The sequence below is a fragment of the Dromiciops gliroides genome, chromosome 1, assembly GCF_019393635.1.
Source record: "Dromiciops gliroides isolate mDroGli1 chromosome 1, mDroGli1.pri, whole genome shotgun sequence".
In the NCBI taxonomy this organism is placed as follows: Eukaryota; Metazoa; Chordata; class Mammalia; order Microbiotheria; family Microbiotheriidae; genus Dromiciops; species Dromiciops gliroides.
The window spans coordinates 545,667,663-545,688,601 of NC_057861.1; the positions used below are offsets into that span (position 1 = coordinate 545,667,663).

The following is a 20,939-nucleotide window of genomic DNA, read 5'->3' on the forward strand; positions in this document are numbered from 1 at the left end:
CTGAGAGAAGATGGACAACACCCTGGGCACTACCTCCTTGGTTAATCTCTAACAGCAATCACTTGCTGCTCAAAGGTACAAAGTCAAGGACGTTTTTATTTCCAGACAAGGGCATAACCCACTATGAGTTAATTTAGTGCAGGTCAAAGCAAAGGAGCAAAATCAGCCTGGTGAGAAAAGGAAAACAAAGTGTGAAATGCCTCCATTTAAAACAAACCCAAACCCCAAGAAACAAACTGAATGGAGGTGTGGCCTCCTGCCCCGTTGGTGCTATACATATATTATATAGAGGGAAAATGCTTGGGAACTGAGTCACTCATCAGTTCAATCTCAGGTAAGATGAATTTCATTCAGGACTCAGGACAGCATGTCCCTAATTATCTCCATTCAGTCAGAGCCTTTGCCTGAAATCAGTGGGTTCCTGGATGGGCCTTAGTCTGTTGCCCATGATCCACATCCTAAACTGTTTGCTCCAAATATCTATAACCACAAAAATGGGTATGTGTTAGGGGATGGTGTGGGGGAAAGGGAGGAATGAGCTCACTTTGCCAGTGCAGGGAAACAAAGTCGGTCCTTTGGAAAGCCAGGTGCTTTTCCATGATAAAGACCTGAACAATGAGCCTGATGTTTCAAAAAATTAGTCAGACCAGCATTCTCCAAAGATCTGTTGCTTCCTCCTTTTAAAGGGGAATCTGTTTTGGCTGATTGTGTATATTTGGGGGTCAGAGGATGAGCTTGGAGGTTGTAGTAGAGATAAAATGAATCACCATAAACGTGTTCCTTCCCTTGTGCAGGTGAAAGGGTCACAGAAATCAGAGCTGGAAGAAATCTCAAAGGGGCAACTATTCTAGTCCCTTGTCTGCAGGCAGGACACCAGCAGTGGAGAAGGTGGCACAAAGGATGACACAACTTTTCTATCTGATCCTGCTGGTGGTAGCTTTTCAACACTGGAGCCCAGTAGCTTCTGATGGTTTTGCAGAGAGTAAGTGAGAGTCTTGGATCACTCCACCTGCCCCTGCCCACTTCTTCCAGACACCTCTCCAGAGATACTGCCTCTGAATATTCTGCTTCTAAATAGTAATAAAACAATAGCAGTCATGATGGTTGACTTTTCACTTGCACCTACTTTGTGCTAGGCACTGTGCTATGTGATATTATTTCATTTGATTCTCATGGCAATCTTGTGAGGTAAATGCTATTTTAAAATCTTCATTCTATAGACAAGGAAACAGAGGCTGAGAAAAGTTAAGTTACTTGCCCAGGGTCATACAGCTAATAGGTGTCAAGTATCTGAGGCCAAATTTGAACTCAGGTCCTCCTGAATCCAGGCTGCCCCCTCACAGGTTCTTTATTCTAAACTAGACACTTGCAATCAAAGAATCATTTTTGTTGAGAGAAGCTTTGAGATCCTTTAGTACCTCCTCTGATTTTTGCAGAAGAGTCAAGAGCTGGAGCTCACTGAAAGAACTTATGCATCTAGTTTAATGGCAGAGCTGGGCCCACACCCTGGGTTCTCCTGCTCTGGATTCAGTGCTCCATTCACTAGAGTCTACTTTCCTGTTCCAATGGGACAAAGGGGCTTATTTCTTCTTGGGGGGCCTACAAGGTATTTACCCATTGCATGCTCCATCTGTGTATGATGAATGCTCTGTTTGCCCCGCTGGTGCCTGGACAATGTGTATTTGCTTTCCCTTCCTTCCTGTAATGTTGTCCTGAAAAGAGGCTGATGATGTGTGGTAGGGAACACTGTTCTTGGTTGGTCATGGAATGTTATAGTGTCTGGAATTCCACGATCTAGGTTGGAAAGAACCTTGGATTTAGAATCAGGAAATTTGGGTTCAAATCACAGCTGTGCCACTAACTATGCAACCTTGGGCATCATGCTGTGCTTCCTGGCCTCAATTTACTCGCCTGTAAAATGGGGGTTTGTACTCGAATCATAAGTGTCTTTCCAGCTCTACGATCCTATGATATTGTCTCTAACTGGCCTGGTTTGACCTGCTTTAGTCTTGAGGGTTTGATCCTGGATCCCTCCATCTGGCCTTCCCTTGTCACCTGTTCCTCTCTCACTTTCAGGAGAGAGCTGTTCCAAGTGCCACATCAATGCATCCTGTGTGGAGACCAATGGTTCTGTGATCTGCTCCTGCCTGAATGGCTTCTCTGGGGATGGCTTCGTTTGCTCAGATGTGGACGAATGTGCCTCCCAGGGGGGCCACAACTGCTCGGCCAGCAACTGTGTCAACACAGTGGGTTCCTACTACTGCAGCTGTCCTGATGGCTTCCGGCTGACTCCCCAAAACAGCTGTGAAGATGTAGATGAGTGCAGCGACCCGAACCTGGACTGCCACCCACTGGCCCTCTGCATTAACTCACCTGGCAACTATTCCTGTACCTGTCTTCCTGGCTACTTCGGGGATGGACATCAATGTCACTGCTCCCCAGGCTCCTGTGGACCTGGCTTAGACTGCATCGCTGACTCTGATGGAAGCGGGATCTGTGTGGATCCGTGCCAGGAATACACCCTGCTGGATGAGTATTGGAGAAGCACCAACTACAGGGCTGGTTATTATTGTGATGCCATCACTCAAGGTTGGTATCGTTTTGTGGGCAGGGGAGGTGTGCGCATGCCAGAGATGTGTATCCCAATTAATAGATGCAACACGGCTGCTCCAATGTGGTTAAACGGAACCCACCCATCCAGCGATGAGGGCATCGTCAACCGGACTGCCTGTGCCCACTGGAGTGGCAACTGCTGCCTCTGGAAGTCTGAGGTGCAGGTGAAGGCTTGTACCGGTGGATTCTATGTGTACAACCTGGCCCCAACACCAGAATGCAACTTGGCCTACTGCACAGGTGAGGAGGCACCTAGTGTCTGCTTAGGGGAGGGGCTGAAGGATTGGGGCAAGGGCAGGTATTTGGAGCCATCTTCTTTCTTGAGACCTAAAAACTTCAAAGTGATGGACCTTCAAGGGGTCCTCCTTGCCCTGTTCTATCTCCACCCCCACCCCAAAACCATGTATGACTTAGGGTATGAGCTTACTAGGCTTTTTAATCTGTCTTTTCCTGTGAACCTATAGACCCAAGCTCTGTGGAAGGAACCTGCAATGCCTGTGGCTTAGATGAGGATTGCAATTCAGTGAATGGAAACTGGACCTGCCAATGCAAACAGGTCTCTGATATTACTGGTAAGTTCCTGGGGCGTGGGGGGGGGGGTTGGAGGGGATTCCAACTGGACCACGCAAGGACAGTAGATAAAGAGGGTGTATGTATGTATGTATGTATGTACACAAAGGGGACATTTTCCTTTGGTATTAAATATAGTTAATGTGTATAACTTCAAGATTCTTGTAGGTTCATAGAATCCTAGAATCAGAGCAAAGAGAGACCTCAGAGGGCATCTAAGCCAAACCTTTCGTTTAACAAATGAAGATTGAGGTTAAATTACTTTCTTAGGAATACATAAGTATTGAATGTCAGAGGCAGGATTTAAACCCCAAAACTCTGACTTTAGATTCAATGTTCTTTTCCCCTGTACCATACTGCCCCCCTAAACAGAGAGTTTGCCCTAAAAGGGACCTTGGAGATCATAGAATCATAGTGTAACGATTGGAATGACACCACCTGCTGGAGACTTACTGTAGAAGAGTTCCACCCATGAAGCGAAGGTCTTTGAGGGCAAGACCAGGAGTCTTTTCTTTGGCGTCAGGAAGTGACGCGGGCTAGTGGGTGGAGGAAGGAAGAGACTGGCGCTCGATCTCACTCTCTTTCCTGAGGACGCTGGTGGAGAGCGGAGCTAGAAATGTGCTCTCCCTTTAATAGATAGGAATCTAGGCCTTTCTCTCTCTTTACCAAATTCTTATTCTCCTTAATAAATGCTTAAAAGTCTAACTCTTGCTAAAGCTTATAATTTATTGGTGACCATTCATTGGATATTTTAGACAGTTTAGCTAGAATTTTAGCCCTTAACAATAGAGTTTTAGGTAGGAACTGGAAGGGACCTTAGAGATCATCTCATAAAGCCCCTTCCATTTCTAAAAAAGTCAAGTTAACAAGCATTTCTTGAACATCTTCTATGTCCCAGTCACTGTGCTAAGTAAGCATTGAGGATACAAAGAAATTAAAAAAAACCCAACAAACAATAGTCCCTGCTCTCAGTAAGCTCACAGTCTAATGAGGGAGAAATAATAAAGAAATGGCAGCTCAGAGAAGTTAAATAACTTACCCAAGGTAACATAGCCAGTTAATGACAGAGCTAAAGCAAGAATCTATGTTTCCATTCTCCTGGCCCAGAGTTCTTTCTATTCATTAAGAAGCTCTAAAGGATACCTCTTTCCCCATTGGTACATACATACGCCCTCTTTGGAGTATAAGGAAGAAGGTCAAGCAATAAACCAACCAGGCACATGAAATACCCTAACAATTTTGAGGCTCATGTGGATTTCTGTGAATCTGTAAGCTTAAGGCAAAAGAGGAGCTCTAGGCTAAGATGTTTTCAATAGGAAGCTATCTGTGGGTATGGGCTAAAAGATATTTAGTCACATATGATTTCCTTTAAGTCCCAGCTAAAATCCCACCTTCTTCCAGAAGTCTTCCCCAACACTTTTTTGTTGTTGGTTTTTTTTTTTTTTCCAGAGCAATGAGGGTTAAGTGACTTGCCCAGGGTCGCACAGCTAATTAAGTGTCAAGTGTCTGAGGCCAGATTTGAACTCAGGGAGTCCTGAATCTAGGGACGGTGCTTTATCCACTGTGCCACCTAGCTGTCCCCCCCAACACTTCTTAATTCTAGTGCCTTCTCTCTGTTAATTATTCCCTATTTATCTTATATATAGCTTGCTTTGCACACATTTATTTGGGTGTTGTCTTCCTATTAGATGGTAGGTTCCTCAAGGGTAGTGACTCTCTTTTGCCTCTTTTTATATCCTCAGAACTTAGCACAATGCCTGAGGTGCTTAATAACTGCTTATTGATAGATTGATTGCCAAACTACTCCCCCTTAGTCACAGCCTGCTTGTGATATAAACACTTCATAAACAACTCTCAGAGTTTGCACAGAACAGCTCACAGGCAGGAACAAAGTGTTTTCTGCTGCTAATTGATAGAGTTTGCCTTGAACTCTGATGATTTAGAGAGAGTTCAGATGCTCCTTCACTGCTAGGGTTAGCTATTTAGATTATGAGGATTCTAATATTCAGATTTCCAACCAATGGAAAGATTCCTGGCCTAGAACACGGAATATCTGAGTTCAAGGCTTTTATTGTGTGGAAGGGGGTTAAAATTTATTATTGTGGGTCAGGAAATCAGAGCTAAGGGGGCAGCTAGGTGGTTCAGTGGATAAAGCACTGGCCCTGGATTCAGGAGAACCTGAGTTCAAATCTGTCCTCAGACACTTGACACTTACTAGCTGTGTGACCCTGGACAAGTCACTTAACCCTCATTGCCCCACCCCACCCCCCTAAAACATCAGAGCTAGAATCAATGCATGAAAGATACAAGAGACAAATTTCAGATCAGACAATTAGAGGTGCCCCAAAACAGAGCTGACTGCCTTGTGAGAGAATGCCTTCCCTATTACTGGAGGACACTTGTGTCTCAGGTAGGGTAAGGCAGGACAATGAGCATTTATTAAATACCTATTATTTGCCAGGCATTATACTAAGCACTAGGGTTAAAAATACAAGCAAAAAGATATCCTTTGCCATCAAGGAGTTTCCATGCTAATAGGAAAAAGCAATGAATGAAAGGAAGGTGGAGGTGGAAGGAAAGGTACCTGCACAGGGTATGGTGGTCCAGAAAAGTCACAAGAAAATCTGGGAAGTGAATGAAGCCTGGACAACCTGAGCTCCTCCCCAAAAGAGAGGCCCCCCCAGAAGGAACTTCCCAATGAGAAAAGGGGGCCAGCATGGAAGAGGAGTGTCCTAGGATGAGAGAGCCCTCAGTTGCTGAGTGAAGTTCCAGGTTTGGGCTAGACTAGGTGACCTTAAAGTTTCAGCTAAAATCCCACCTTTGACAGATGACCTTTCCTAATCCCTCTTGATTCTGTCTTCCCTCCATGGATTATTTCCTATTTATCTCATACATGGCTTGTTTGAACATATTTTTCTTTGTGTGTTGTCTCCTCTGTTAAACTATGGACTCCCTGGATTCAGGGACTATCTTTTACCTTCCTTTGTATCTTCAATGTTTAGCGCCATGCCTAGCATATAGTAGATATTTAATAAATGTTTTTTAACCGACTGATTGACTTCCAAAGTCTCCATCCCAACTCAGCTTCTAGAATTTTATTGTTCTATACCTCATTTGGCTCTTTCAGATATTGCCAACCTGAAACCTAATCTGTCTTGTGAAGCCAATCACATCAAGGTGTCTTTGAATAAGTGCCTGTTGAAAAACTTGGGGTTTGAGCAGATATTTACATATTTGAAAGATAGCTCCTGTGCTGGCTTTGAAGAGAAGGACAACCAGAGTTGGGTGTCAGTGGTGACTCCAGCTCGGGATGGGCCATGTGGAACCCTGCTAACGGTAGGTCTTCAGGGTAGAAGTCTCCCTAGGGCAAGGGTCGAGGTCTTACAATTTAGGAGTGAGGTGGGACAAAGCAGATGTGGTGTCCTACTGTGGGAACAAAGTGGTTGGGCAGTGACTCAGCATGGCAGTTGGTAGACCAGTTGGGAAAAGGTGATTTGAATGACCTGTTAGGTTGTTTTTCAGTCATGTCCAACTCTCTGTGATCTGATTTGGGGTTTCCTTGGCAGAGATATTAGAGTGCTTTGCCATTTTCTTCTCCAGTTCATCCTATAAATAAGGAACTGAAACAAACAGGGTAAAGTGACTTGCCCAGGGTCACACAACTAGTAAGTGTCTGAAGTTAAATTTGAATTCAGGAAGATAAGTCTTCTTGACTCCAGGCCTAGCATTCTATCTACTGTGCCATCTAGCTGTCTTGTTTAATGACCTGAGGTTTACACACACACACACACACACGTGTGTATGTGTGTATGTGTGTGTGTGTATAGGCATTATATGTGTATTTCTATCATCTATCTATCTATCCATCCATCTATCCCCAAATCTGTACCTTATTTCCCTTCCTTCCCCAAGTAGCTCAGCAAAGCCCCCATCCCTTCTAAGTCTCAGGACTTCTCTTAATGACATTTTCCTTTTTGAGTTTCATTCTAGACCACTTAAAATATTGGTGGGAGAGTGTGTGGGTGAAGTCACACAGTGTAATTTATCTTGGCTTCTGTATGCTAAGAAACCCTCACCCCACATATATGGCTTCACACAACTGGATTTTCCCCTGGGATTTTATCAAGCCTAATTGTTCATGTTGCTGCAACATGGTTGGGTCCAGGAATGAGGTCTTGCCCCAGTAACACTGTTTGGTCTATGTTCAGTGTCCTCCAGCTCCCACCCCCTAGCATTAGCACCTCCTCCTTGCCTTAAATCTGCCTAGTAGCTTCATTCTACACTGTCTTCCCAACACATGCCTGTCTTCACCTCTCGTTTCCTGCCAACTAGGTGATCCATATAAATAGTGCCTTGAGATCTGGACACCTCCCTTTCTCTTTTCTCTATTCAAACTTTAATGTTCTGTGTCCCCTTCCCATTTAGTCAAGTATTGTACTGGAACACAATTTCATAGGACTCTAGAGTGGGAAGAGACTGTAGAAAGCATATGATCCAAATTGGAGATGGCTTAATGTGCCACCTCTCTGCAAATGACAATAGTGCCTTAACTCAGAGAATAGACTCTAATAGTGAAATTCTAGGTAGAGTAACAGTGATGTTGGGGAGATAATGTTCTGGAATGGAGGAAGGCTTTGTTGTTACCTCCAAAACCATGCCACTAGAATGTCTACCTGCTGTGCCTATTTGTAAGATTAGACCTGAGAAATTTAAGGAAATTTTTGTTTCCTTTGAAATCTTAGTTCCTGTTAAGAAGTTAACTGGCAGCCTAGCAACAAAGAGATGCTTTGAAAAACTTCTTGTATAAAGGGTCATAGAAGGAACAGATCGGGGCTAATAATAATAACGACAATAACAGACAACTCACATTTCTTTTTTCTTACATTTAATTCTTATTTTATTTTTCTCAATTATATGTAAACAAAAATTTTTAGCATTTAAAGAAAATTTGAGTTCCATATTCTCTCTCCGTCTCTCTCTTCCTCCGCCTTAAGAAGGCAATTTGATATAGATTATATATGTGCAGTCATGCAAAATATTTCCATATTAGCCATAAAAACTCACATTTCTTAAAGGCTTTTCAGGTTCATAAAGCATGTCCCTCACAATATCCCCAAGAGACAAGCAATGTAGGTATTATTATCTCCATTTCGTAGATGAAGAGACTGAGGCTTAATGAGGGTGATTTGCATACAATTTCACAGTAAGAGTTGGAATTCAATTTTGAACCTAGATATGGGAAGACTGAAGCCATATTAAATTTTCAAGACAACCCCACTGCTGGAGGCAGTGAGCTAGATCAGATAATTTCTATAATACTCTGAAAAATCCAACTTTAGGGAGCATTACTGCATAAGACCCAGGTTTGGTCTTACATAACAATACTAGCTAATATTTATACAGCACTTACTATGTGTCAGGTACTGTGCTAAGTACTTGAGAATTATTATCTCATTTGATCCTCACAACAAATCTGGGAGGTAGCAGCTATTATTATCCTCATTTTGCAGATAAGGAAAATGAGGCAAACAGAGGTTAAGTGACTTGCCCTGGGTCACACAGTTAGCAAGTATCTGAGCCCAGATATGAACTTAGGTCTTCCTGACTCCAGGCTGTGCCCTCTATCCACTGCACCATCCAGCTGCCCATGTACATGTAATATGAGCAGAGAAGACAGAGAGGGCAGTTATAACTCAACTCATGGCATAAGTTTAGAGGACCCTGGGAAGGCTCATTGCAGCAAAATATTTTTGCCTTTACCCATATGGTACCTGGAATTACTCCATTAATATTTTATTCCTTTTTTATCTTAAAGACTTTTCCATCTTCAAGAGTCCTATCTTAAACTGGAAATCCCTCCAGAAAAGGTCACAAATTTATCTGTTATCATTCCATATCTGAATCTGACAGCTGGGAAGAGACAGAAGTCCTGGGAGAAGGGAGGGAGACCATGACTTTGTAGAAAAAACCTTGAATTTGGAGGTGGAGACCCTCAGTTCAAATTAAGCCTCTTCTTACTAGTTAGGAGATCTTGGACAAGTCACTTCATGGCACTTGACTTCAGCTTCTTATCTGCAAAATGAAAGGGACTGAAACTTTTTTAACTCTTGATCCTTTGACCTTATGATACAGTGTCAGGTGTCCTAAAAGCCCAGGAGTTCAGGGGCACTGAGAGGGGTGGGGGAAAAGCACCAAAGGTGAACTTCACTGACTTCCCAGTTTCCCTGGGGCTATCCTACACAGTGACTATAGTCTAGCAGTCTCTTCTCTCTGCTCCCTTCATCTAGAAAAACCAAACTCATGCCATCTATAGTAACACTCTCTACTTGTCTGATGACATCATCATTCGGGATACCAACATCAACATCAACTTTCAGTGTGCCTATCCTCTGGACATGGAAGTCAGCCTCCAAACGGCAGCCCAACCCCTTATCAGGTATGATCGTCTGCATCTACAGAGGCTGCCAGGTTTGCAAAGCCCTCCTCTGATTTTTTTTTTTTTTTTGGTGAGGCAATTGGGGTTAAGTAACTTGCCCAGGGTCACACAGCCAGTAAGTGTCAAGTGTTTGAGGCTGGATTTGAACTCAGGTCCTCCTGAATCCAGGGCCAGTGCTCTATCCACTGCGACACCTAGCTCCCCCTGATCTTTTTTAAAAAATAAAAGTAATTTATTATTTTCCAGTTACACGTAGAAACAGTTTTCAACATTTGTTTATTTTTTTTAATTATTTTTTTTTTTTTGGTGAGGCAATTGGGGTTAAGTGACTTACCCAGGGTCACACAGCTAGTAAGTGTTAAGTGTCAGAGGCCAGTTTTGAACTCAGGTACTCCTGACTCCAGGGCCAGTGCTTCATCCACTGCGCCATCTAGCTGCCCCTCAACATTTGTTTATATAAGATTTCCAATTTCAAATTGTTCTCCCTCCCTCCCCCCCAGCCCTCCTCTGATCTTAATACAACCCTGTGAGCTAGGTGCCATCATTATCTCCATTTTACAAATGAGGAAACTGAGGCATGAATGACTTGTTCAGGGTCACAAAGTTACTAAATGCTTTTGGGGGGATCCCTCAAGCCCAGCATTCTACCCATTGTGCCACCTAGTGGCTTAGGGATAAGAATGTGGTTCTTCTATGCAGAGACCTGTCCTTCCCGTTTGTTCTGAGGAGTCTATGGGATAGGAACACCTGAGTCCATTGTGGATATTGTACTCAAATCCCAGAATCTTAACCCTGAAAGGGACCTCAGGTCCCTTCTTAGTACAGTCCTCTCATGTTTTAAAGATGAGGAAACTTGGCCCAAGAAAGTCAAATGAGTTGGTCAAGGTCACACAGTGATGGTATTCAAAGTCAAATCTTCAGTAAGAAGCTTGGTCTTTACAGCAGGATGGGGTGTTAGAGATCTTGTCATCCAATGCCCTCATTTTACAGATGAGGAAATTCGGGCCTCATGAAGTGAAGGGACTGGTCCAGGATGACACCACTAAGAAGTAGTAACAGGACCAAGGACTTGAACCCAGGTCTTTTGATTCCAAACCCAGTGCTCTTTCTACCCTACCACATCAACCCTCAACTCCATGATATGGCCTCTAACACCACATGCTCTCTCCTGCTACAGTTCCCTGAACATCAGTGTTGGTGGGACAGGGATGTTTACAGTGAGGATGGCTCTGTTCAGAAGCCCAACCTACACACTGCCTTATGAAGGCTCTTCTGTGGCCCTCTCCACCGAAGCCATACTCTACGTGGGCACCATATTAGAAAGGGGAGATTCGACCCAGTTTGTTCTGTTGATGACGAATTGCTACGCTACCCCCAGCAGCAACGCCACGGACCCCTTGAAATACTTCATCATAAGAGACAGGTAGTTGGATGTTCTTAGAGAAGTGCATGGTTCTTCAGAGGGGAAGAAGAATTAGGGGGAAATAAGGAGGGAGCATAGACTAATACCAAGTAGTATTGTGAAGTGGGAGAGGGCCAAGAAACAGAAGGAAGAGAGGCAAGACCCTCTGACCCCAGATAACCTCTGAGTCCCAGGGGAAACAAGGAACTATTCCTAGGCAGGCAACACTTAATGCACTTCTTTTCTGGTAGAAAGATAAGGACCTCTCTCCCTTGCCCTTTCCCTGACAACTACCTCTTGGTATTCGCCTCTTTTTTTTTTTTTTTTTTAGTGAGGCAATTGGGGTTAAGTGACTTGCCCAGGGTCACACAGCTAGTTAAGTATTAAGTGTCTGAGGCTGGATTTGAACTCAGGTACTCCTGACTCCAGCGCCGGTGCTTTATCTACTGCGCCATCTAGCTGCCCCTGGCATTTGCCTCTTTTGACCAAGATCTCTCTAGACCTTTAAAATGTCCATTATTCTACTGGATCGCTGAAATTCCATTTTGGTACTAGTACTCTCTACCTCCCAGGGAGGAGAACTATGTGAACACATTTTTACAGGTGTCCACGAACTCAGGACCCAACGATTCAGGTGGTGGAGAATGGGATATCCTTCCAGGGTCGATTTTCAGTGCAGATGTTCAGGTTTGCTGGGAACCATGACCTAGTCTACCTACACTGTGAAGTTTCTCTCTGTGACACCTGGAATGAGCAGTGCGAGCCTGTGAGTCATCCCCTCTCTTTCCATCTTTCTCCTAGCTCAGCCCTCCCACCTCAGACAACAGCAGATTCACATTTCCCCATGCATTGTTGAACCTAAAAGAGATAAGGCAATGCAAAAAAGCCAAATAAACTGTATTCTTCTCTCTATGCCCTTACTCATGAGGGTTCAGGGATTTGGGTTTTAGATAGGGGAGTTCTGGGTATCTTTGCTTATATTCTCTTAATCTAAGGTAGGGGTTTTTAACCTTCTTGTTGTTGTGGTTTTTGGATCCCTTCAGGAGTCTAGCGAAACCTATGAATCCCTTCTCCAAATAACATCTTTAAATGAATAAAATAAAATGTATAAAATTGCAAAGGAAATCAATTATATCAAAATACCATTATTAAAATCTTAATAAAAAATCAAGTTCACAGATGCCAGGTTAAGAGCCCCTGGTCTAAGAATACAGGGAGCAGAAAGAGAGGATTGGCATGTTGAGGCAAAAGAATAGGATTATTAAGAAATACAATGAACTTGGTGGAAATTTGGATAAGGTCTGGCCTTGTATGCAGCATTGCCTCAATATTTAATTTTATTATCAATTTAGTGACCATGGGCAACAGCAAATACTTGAAAAACCAAACACGATAAAACACAAAATCACATCTAAAACTCTGAACTCCTATTCATAGTTGATTTAAAAGAAAAAATATAAAAATTTTAATGAAATAGTATAGCAAGGGTATCTCAAGGCAACTAGAAATAGTCCTGACACAATTTGCAGCCAAAAAGGAAGAGGGAGCTCAGAGAGGGGTCACTCTGTTTTAAACATCCATTGAGTTATTAGCTCTTCTGTCTCTGCAGCCAACTGGGGGACTCTTTGTCATCTCAAAATGTCAGCCATTTAGCCCTGACTCACATGTGGCAGGAAACAGGCTGGAACCTGGAAGCAGGAATGGCTAATTGGACTATGGCCCATGGGATGACCCCTCTAGAAACCAATGCAACCTCTGCTCCTAGAACTTCTTATTTGGGGATTTCATGGATTTGTTATTTTTGTCAGTGTTGGTACTCCCTCTGCTGATGCAGATTGTAATCCCTCCACAGTTTAGTAGATTCTCTTTGAGAGTTGCTGTGGCCAAAAAATTCAACACCCTTCAGTCAAGCTGGTGAAAATTTTTGTCCTCGGACTGCAGACATACAGGCCCATAGTAAAATCTTTTCTAACTGGTCAAGATCCACCAGAGTTTGTTCTCTGGTTCAGATTTCAACAAGAAAATAAGAATAATTTGTTGGATACATAGATGATGGGTCAGCCCACCTGCTTCATTGCTATCCTCCCCCCCCAAAAGTGAGGAAGGCTCTCAGCATATTGGACGGTGTTGTGAGCCTAGGGGAAACACAGACACGAATAGCACAGGATGGACTGGCAAGAATTGATTATGATCTACATTGTTCCACGTAATATCCCAATCAATGAGATTACAGATCCATTGAGAATTTCAGTGACATCTTTACTGTTCATATGTTTAGTCCTGATCTTTTCTTCTTTACCGTCATATTTCTTTGCTATTATTTTTATACAGTATAGGTATATATGCTGTTTGAAATCTGCCATCTTCCATCTGTACCACTTCATATGTCTTCCCACATTTTTTGTGTTCTTTATATTTTAAAATTCCCTTTTGCATTTCTGAAATCAGGAAGAGTGGATTTTTTTTGAGACCCTTGGTTTTACAATGAGAGGTTGATTGTCAAGAGCTGTGGATTATTCCACATGGAACAATTCAGTTATGGGATCTTACCTAATAAGAGTTTCCTTCTGTCATTTTCTCTTCACAACAGTCTTGCTCAGGCACCAGACTCCGTAGTGGAGGTGCCATCAACCCAGCTCAAGTTCTGAATTTAGGACCCATCACTCGTAGAGGTAATTGACTCTTTTCTTTTTTCCTAGGCAATGAGGGTTAAGTGGCTTGTTCAGGGTCACACAGCTAGTAAGTGTCAAGTATCTGAGGCCAGATTTGAACTCAGGTCCTCCTGAATCCAGGGCTGGTGCTTTATCCACTGTGCCACCTAGCTGCCCAAGCTAATTGACTCTTGCATCCATGCCCTCCTTGGTAGGGGAGGAAGTGGAGTGGGGATATAGCCACTCAGGCATCAGAGCCCAGGGACACATATGATATTTTTTGTTCATGGTTAGAAGACTCTGGACTTCTAGATGCTGGCTTGTCAGGAGCCAGATTTTTTTTCTTTTATAGGGATGCTCCATTAATAATGATTCTCTTTTTTAACATTCACACTGGATATTATTGCCCAGGTGAAGCGAAAGTATTGAAACCATAAGGATTGGATCACAAATCCTAGAAGTCTGGAAGTGTTACTCAAACCAAAGGGAATAGCCAACACACAACTTCCCTCAACCACAAAGTTGTAAGCAAAGAGCTCTATCTCACTATACTAGGTGGGAAGTTTGATGGTAGAATGAGCATCAGTCCTGTCCAGCTGTAGCAGTAGGAAATGGGAGCACCAGGTAGCCATGCATACTCTCTAGGTATTATAAGGAGTTATAGACACTTAGAGCTGGAGGAGAGCTGAAGCCACAAATCGATTTATCTCCTTGCCTCCAGCCTAGTTAATAAGTAAGCCGGCTCAAGAAATGTTCTCTGGACCCTTTTTGAAAATGGCTCAAGACAGAGACTCCATTGCTTTAGTTGTCCATTTGAGTGATCAATCTTATCATCCAAAATAAGTCAAGCTTGTTGGGCACTTATGGGATGCCTTCCTAGGACCAGACACCAGGGAAAAAGAGGGCTTGTTAGAAGTAGAAAGCATGGCCCCTGCCATCAAGTATAGTATAGTTTCTTTGGGGAAGACAAGACTAAAGAAGATAAAACAATTAGAGAATAATACAATAAGGTATAAAATTAAATGCTAAATTGTCTACTCTAGACAACAAGTTCAGAGAAAGGAAAGATCAGTGTGAGGTAGAATGTTCAGGGTTGGTTTCCTGGAGAAAGGGGCTCCACAGTCAGATGATCATAAAACTAGAGCTAGAAGAAACATCAGGGGCCATCTAGTTCCACCCTTTATTGTACAGTTGAGGAAACTGAGGACCAAGGAGGTTAAGTGACTTACCAAAAGATCACAGTTAGTAGGTGGCAGAAGTAATATTTGAATCTAGGGTGGTTGGAGGATGGGTGATACACCTGAGAGTGATGATAGCTGTCATTTATATAATGATTAATGGTCACAAAGTTTTTATATTCATTATCTTATTTGAGTTTCATAAGGACACTATAAGGTAAACAGTGCTAATGTTACAATCCCCACTTTGATGATAAGGAAACTAAGCTACAAAATAAACAACTTTGAAAGCTCTGATTGATACCATGACCATTCCTGAATCCAGAGGAATGAGGATGAAAAATTCTACCTATTACAAAAAAGTGATGGATTTAGAGTCCAGAGTGACACACACATATACATATACATATACATATACATATACATATACATATACATATACATATACATATACATATACATATACATATACATATACATATACATATACATACACATATACATACACATATACATACACATACACATACACATACACATACACATATACATACACATACACATGTTTCTACATATTTATTATATCATCATATAGTATATACTATTAAAATATCTATCATAGCTATCTATATATCTTTATATATCATATATCTATTCTATATCTATGTATGTATATGTGAGACATATATAAAAGAATAAGATATATTATATCTATATATGTGTTTATATTATATATCTTTATATGTATCATACATATATACATGTATATATTATATAGCTTTATTGACACTATAAACACAAATACATGTACATTCACACACATGTATATGTATATGTGTATGTGTATGTGTATGTGTATGTGTATGTGTATGTGTATGTGTATGTGTATGTGTATGTGTATGTATATGTATATGTATATGTATATGTATATGTATATGTATATGTATATGTATATGTATATTCAGGAAGACTCCTCTTCCTGAATTCAAATCTGGTGTCAGATACTTAATAGTTGTGTGACCCTGGGCAAGTTGCTTTACCCTATTTGCCTCAGTTTCCTCATCTGTAAAATGAGCTAGAGAAGGAAATGGCAAACCATTTCAGCATCTCTGCCAAGAAATGCCAAAAAGAGTCATGAAGAGTTGGACATGACTGAAACAACTGAACAACAATAATAAACATATAAAATATAGATATAAGAATGAGATGTATGTATATATTTATATACATACACATATTATATATCTACAAATAGACATGTACCTATACTATATGTACGCATATGAGAAACATGTATATACATGTATGTCCATATTATAGCTATGTATCTGTGACATCTACATACATGTGCATATTATAGATCTATATGTATATATATGTATTTCTTATATGAGACATGAATATGAGATGCATGTGTGTATATATATATATATAGTATATATAGTATATGTACATGAGAATGTACATATATTTTACCTTCAAATATTTGTATCCAACCATTTGGGAAATTTGTTTTGCTTGATAATGGATATTTGCCATAAGAAATTTTCTTTTTTCCTTTTTCTTTTTTTAATGGGGTAGGAGGTGGGGAGGAGAGAAAATAAATAGATTTCTGTTCATTTTTTAAAAAATAGAGAGCTGGGAGGGGTACTACAGATGTGAAATGTACAAAGTGTCAGAGGAGATCACTGAATTATTAATTATACTTAACATTTTACTTTATTACAAGAGACATCTTGTGAAGTGAGAGTAATCTGTAAATTCTTGCCCTGTAAAAACAAAACAAACGAATAATACTGGAGAAAAAAAAAATGATAGAGGAGACCTGAAGAACAATCCTCTCATTCTACCTAGAAGGAAGTTGAAGGTCAGAGAGGGTGCAAGTTGTCTAAGATCATAAAGATAATGAGTTAATAGAGCTCAAATCATGGATCCATGATTTGAGGCAGGGACCCAGTTTTCGTAACTACTACATAACCCTAACCACCACATAATACTTACTACCTGCCAGGAATTAGAGAAGTGGAAAGGAAGGGGGGAGATTACTTCAGGAAGGGAATAAAAAGAGGAATTATGTCCATCTGAGATGCATCCAGAATCAACTAAATCTTTTGAGTAATATAAACCTGAAAGCATCACGGAGAAGTGAGATACTTCTTAGAACTCAAACCCTTTTCAACAACTCTTCTTGCATCTCCTCTGGCTATCAAGCACTGTTAGAATTCCTCCTATAAAACCCCTTACCTATTGGAAAATTGGATCCAAGCCACTCCTTAGTCTTGTGTCTTCCAAGGCAACTCAAGAGATTAATGCATGTCTTTTTCCTCACAGATGCTCAAGCGGGTATAGTGAGTGACATCCCTAGCCATGCAGGTATGTGGTTTTCTCCATGCTGATCTAGGTCACAGCCAGTCTTTGAACAAAGCAGAATTTCAGTAGCTCAAAAGAAATGAGAGATGTGCAAATTTAGAGACATCTCCCACCCAAATTGTCATACGGACTCTGTGCCTGACCTGTCACAGAGCCTTCCAAACTCATATTGGTCTGATTCCCAGCTGGACATGCTGTACATTGACTCTGACATTGTGGTGTCATTTTGGTCCTCTTTGAGCATGAAGGACAAACACCACCACCTGTCAACTCCTTTCAACTCAGTTTCTTCATGGGGTTTGGACTAAATGGTTTCTAAGATCCTTCCCTTTCAGCTCCAAATCTATCTTCTTAGGATCCATGTGATTCTACCTGCAGGCTTAGCCAAGCAGCATTAAATCAGAGGCCCTCAGGGCATAGTAAAAGGCAAAATGGAATGAGGAACCACAGTCCTAGTACAATAGTTCCCTGTGTCTGACTCTGAAGGAGCTACAATAGCAATAAGAACCCAGGGTCACTTAGGGAGAGAGACCAAATTGCATAATGACACCTAATAATAACAACAAAGAGGCATAGGGGATAAAGGACCTGCTTTAGAGTTTGGACAGCCTGGGTTCAAATCCTACCCCTGACACACACTGTGCTACCCTGGGTGAGCCATTTAACCTCTCAATGGTCAAGGCAATTCTACAAGATGATAAGTTGCAGAGAGCTGCCCATATTCATTGGTGGAGGGAGGGAATAAGCATTTATAGAGTGCCTACTGTGTTTCAAACACTGTGCTAAATGCTTTTTATTTACAAATATTATAGTCTAATTTGATCCTCACAAAAATTGTGAAGTAGGTGCCATTATTATCCTCATTTCAATTGAGGAAACTAATGCAATGGAAGATTTAGAGAAATGAATAATGGCTTGCTTTTGTGGAGCATTGTCCTAAAGCACTTGTTACATAGAACATCATTTCATTACCTCCATGGTGAGAGCGAGTATTATCTCCCTTTTACCCATAAGGAAATTGGAGTTCAGAGAGATTAATCAATTTGTCCAAGGTCACATAGCAAGTGGCAGAGCTGGAACTCAATCTCAATCCGTCTGATTGCAAAGCCAATGCTTCTTCCATTTTCCAGAGCTTCCACATTACAGGTCTGACAGAATGTAACTCCTCTTAAACTAAACATAATGTTCCTCAGCTCTTCTCTTCCTCTGCCTTTGAAGGTCAGCAATTAATTGGTAGACTTCATGGATCCATGATTTGTACATTAGGACACGACCCCATGATGAAAAAAAAAAGTTGCACTGATGGTGGGACAGGGGAATTGATCATCCAGCTGCTTGGTCTGTCTGATGCCCAGCATCTGTATAGTGGCCAGGTGATAGTGGTAAGGGAGTCCCTCAGGTGTTTGGTACTGCCATGGTAACACCCAATAATATTTTTTCCTCTCCTGCCCCCTCCAATCCCTATGTGAGCCCCATAGCAATTGAGAAGTGACTGTAAGGACTTCTCCCAGAGTATTTCACACTTTTTGTTTCAGGGTTCCTGACACCAGGGCTAGGTTTGCCCCTGCCAATCCTCGTGCTTCTGGCAGCCCAGTGATCCAACTGAGGGAAATGCTGGGTTTGCAAACAGCGGCTGCCTATAGCCGAGGAGGAAAGAAGCTTCAGAGCCAAGAATCTGCAACCTATAGACTTCATTCACTGCAGAGGGAGAAGAATACCCAGCACTGGAGATTAGTGGCAAGATGGGGTGCCCATTGTTTGCTCTTTTTTTTTCCTTTTCCTTTTTAATAATGGTACTTAAAAATGGATACCTTTAACTCCTTGTTTTCACTCACCACAGAATTTCTGAAGTCCCTCTCAATTATTTTTGCAAGGGGAGATTTCTAGCCACTCAGATATGTTATAGAAAGAGCACTGGATTTAGGAAAACCTAAATTTTAGCCTTGCCTCCTCAGTCAGCTAAACTCTCAGCATCTCAATTCCCTCATCTGTGAAATGGAAATAGCAACAGGAATAATATGATGATGATGAGAAATAATAAAGAATCCTTTCTGTGTGTATATCATTTTACAATTTACAAACTACATTTTTATCCATTATTTCATTTGAGTCTACTGACACCACAACAAAAGTGATGATTCTGGAATCAGAGAGGCTGGGTTCAAATCCCACCTCTGATGCTTACCTGTGTGACTTTGGGCAAGTCGCTCTGTACATCTCTGGGTCTCATAGATTCCTGATCTGTAAAATTAAGGGATTGGTCTAGATGGTTCCACCTCTAGATCTATGATCCTGCCATCTCCTTTACCCATGAGATTGAGCTTCAAGGAAGTTAAAAGACCATGCTGAGATCATATGACTCGTAAGGAGCAGAGCAAAGACTTGGATCCCAAGCTCTTGATTCCCACATCTGAGGTTCATTCCCATAAAACTTCAAATTAAAAAAAAAACAGAACATTTGTTATAGATTGGGTGTGGGAAGAAGGAAGATGGAGTCAGTACACATCCCCCCTAGCATTCCCTGACCAACTGGTTCTCTCACTTTCTCTCTTGTTTCTTTGCTTTCTTCTTTGGATTGGATTTAGATACCTGCATGGTTTCCCATTGCTCATTCATTTTTTGGAGTGAAAATATTAGGGAAAGTGAGAGGAGAATTTATGTAAGTAAATATCATAGCTGTTTCTTAGATTGCTATAATAAAATGGATGGAAGCAAACTTCATAGAGGGTAATAAGAAAGAGGTCTTTATACAACAGCGTGCCCTGTCCTCATTTATTTTGAAATAAGAAGAGAGCCATCATGACATAATGGATAGAAGTCTGGCCTCAAAGCCAGGAAAACCTGGTTTCAAGCTCTGCCTCTGATATGTACTAGCTGTGTACACCTGGGGAAGGAATTTTACTTCTCATGCCCCCAACCAACTTTCTGAAACTAAAATTTGCAAAGAAGGTGCTGAACTACATTGATATAGGGAATTCCTTTTCCTCAGTACTTCTTATATCACTGAGGTGTCAAGTCCCCCTTTATAGAGGAGAAATCAGGGGAGGAGCATTGAGTTACTCTCTCTTTCCTGCTCTCTCTTTCTCTCCCTCCCTCTTTCTCTGTCTCTCACTCCCTCTCTCTTCTCTCCTTCTCTCCCTGTGTCTCAGTCTTTCCCTTCCCCCCTCCCTCTTCTCTCTCTCTCTGTCTCTGTCTCTCTCCTTTTCTGTTTCTCTCTTTCTCCTCCCATTTCTTCTGTCTACCTCCCTCTCTGTCTCTCTGTGTCTCTGTCTCTCCCCCTCCCTCCCCTTGTGTCTTCCTTTGTCTCTGTCTCCCCTCCTATTTCTCCCATGTCTGCCTCTGTTTCTGCCTCTTGGTTTCTTCTCTCTCTGCCTTTCTCTATCTCCCCTCACTCCCATATCTGTCTCCATCTTTCTCTGTGTTTGTCTGTCTTGATTTTCTTATTTTTTTTTTCATTTTAAGTCTTGTTAAAACTCATAAATATATCTGGAAGGGATTCTATATTAAAGCTAGCATTCTTGGGCTAGAGGACAATAAGTCCAGAGCCCTCCAAAGATCTCTCTAAAAATAAATCTATCACTGACTAAGGTGTTAATCGGTCAGAAGACTTGGGTTCAAATTGTGGATACTATTTCTAAGACTCCCTTTAGTTCTAAGTTCCTCATCTGTTAAAGGAGTGGGATTGATCTCTATCACCTGTGAGGTACCTCCTAGCGCTA

At 41.6% G+C, this 20,939-nt stretch overlaps 1 protein-coding gene across 1 annotated transcript; it reads left to right on the forward strand.

The window, feature by feature from the left end:
* The first annotated feature begins 900 nt into the window (after positions 1-900).
* On the forward strand, positions 901-18,817 carry UMOD (uromodulin). Its single transcript, XM_043977110.1, has 10 exons — positions 901-982; positions 2,077-2,853; positions 3,078-3,185; positions 6,311-6,519; positions 9,471-9,619; positions 10,797-11,042; positions 11,625-11,787; positions 13,612-13,693; positions 17,182-17,223; positions 18,756-18,817. The coding sequence occupies exons 1-10, from the start codon at positions 901-903 to the stop codon at positions 18,815-18,817; spliced, it is 1,920 nt and encodes a 639-aa protein (XP_043833045.1).
* Positions 18,818-20,939: the final 2,122 nt, after the last annotated feature.

What these genes read in the sequence shown, in the direction of transcription:
- UMOD (XM_043977110.1), top strand. Translation starts at nt 901, where the DNA reads ATGACACAACTTTTCTATCTGATCCTGCTGGTGGTAGCTTTTCAACAC. An exon ending in GCAGCCCAACCCCTTATCAG is followed by an intron (nt 9,620 to 10,796) that starts GTATGATCGTCT and finishes CTCCTGCTACAG; the next exon opens with TTCCCTGAACATCAGTGTTG. An exon ending in GGAATGAGCAGTGCGAGCCT is followed by an intron (nt 11,788 to 13,611) that starts GTGAGTCATCCC and finishes TCTTCACAACAG; the next exon opens with TCTTGCTCAGGCACCAGACT.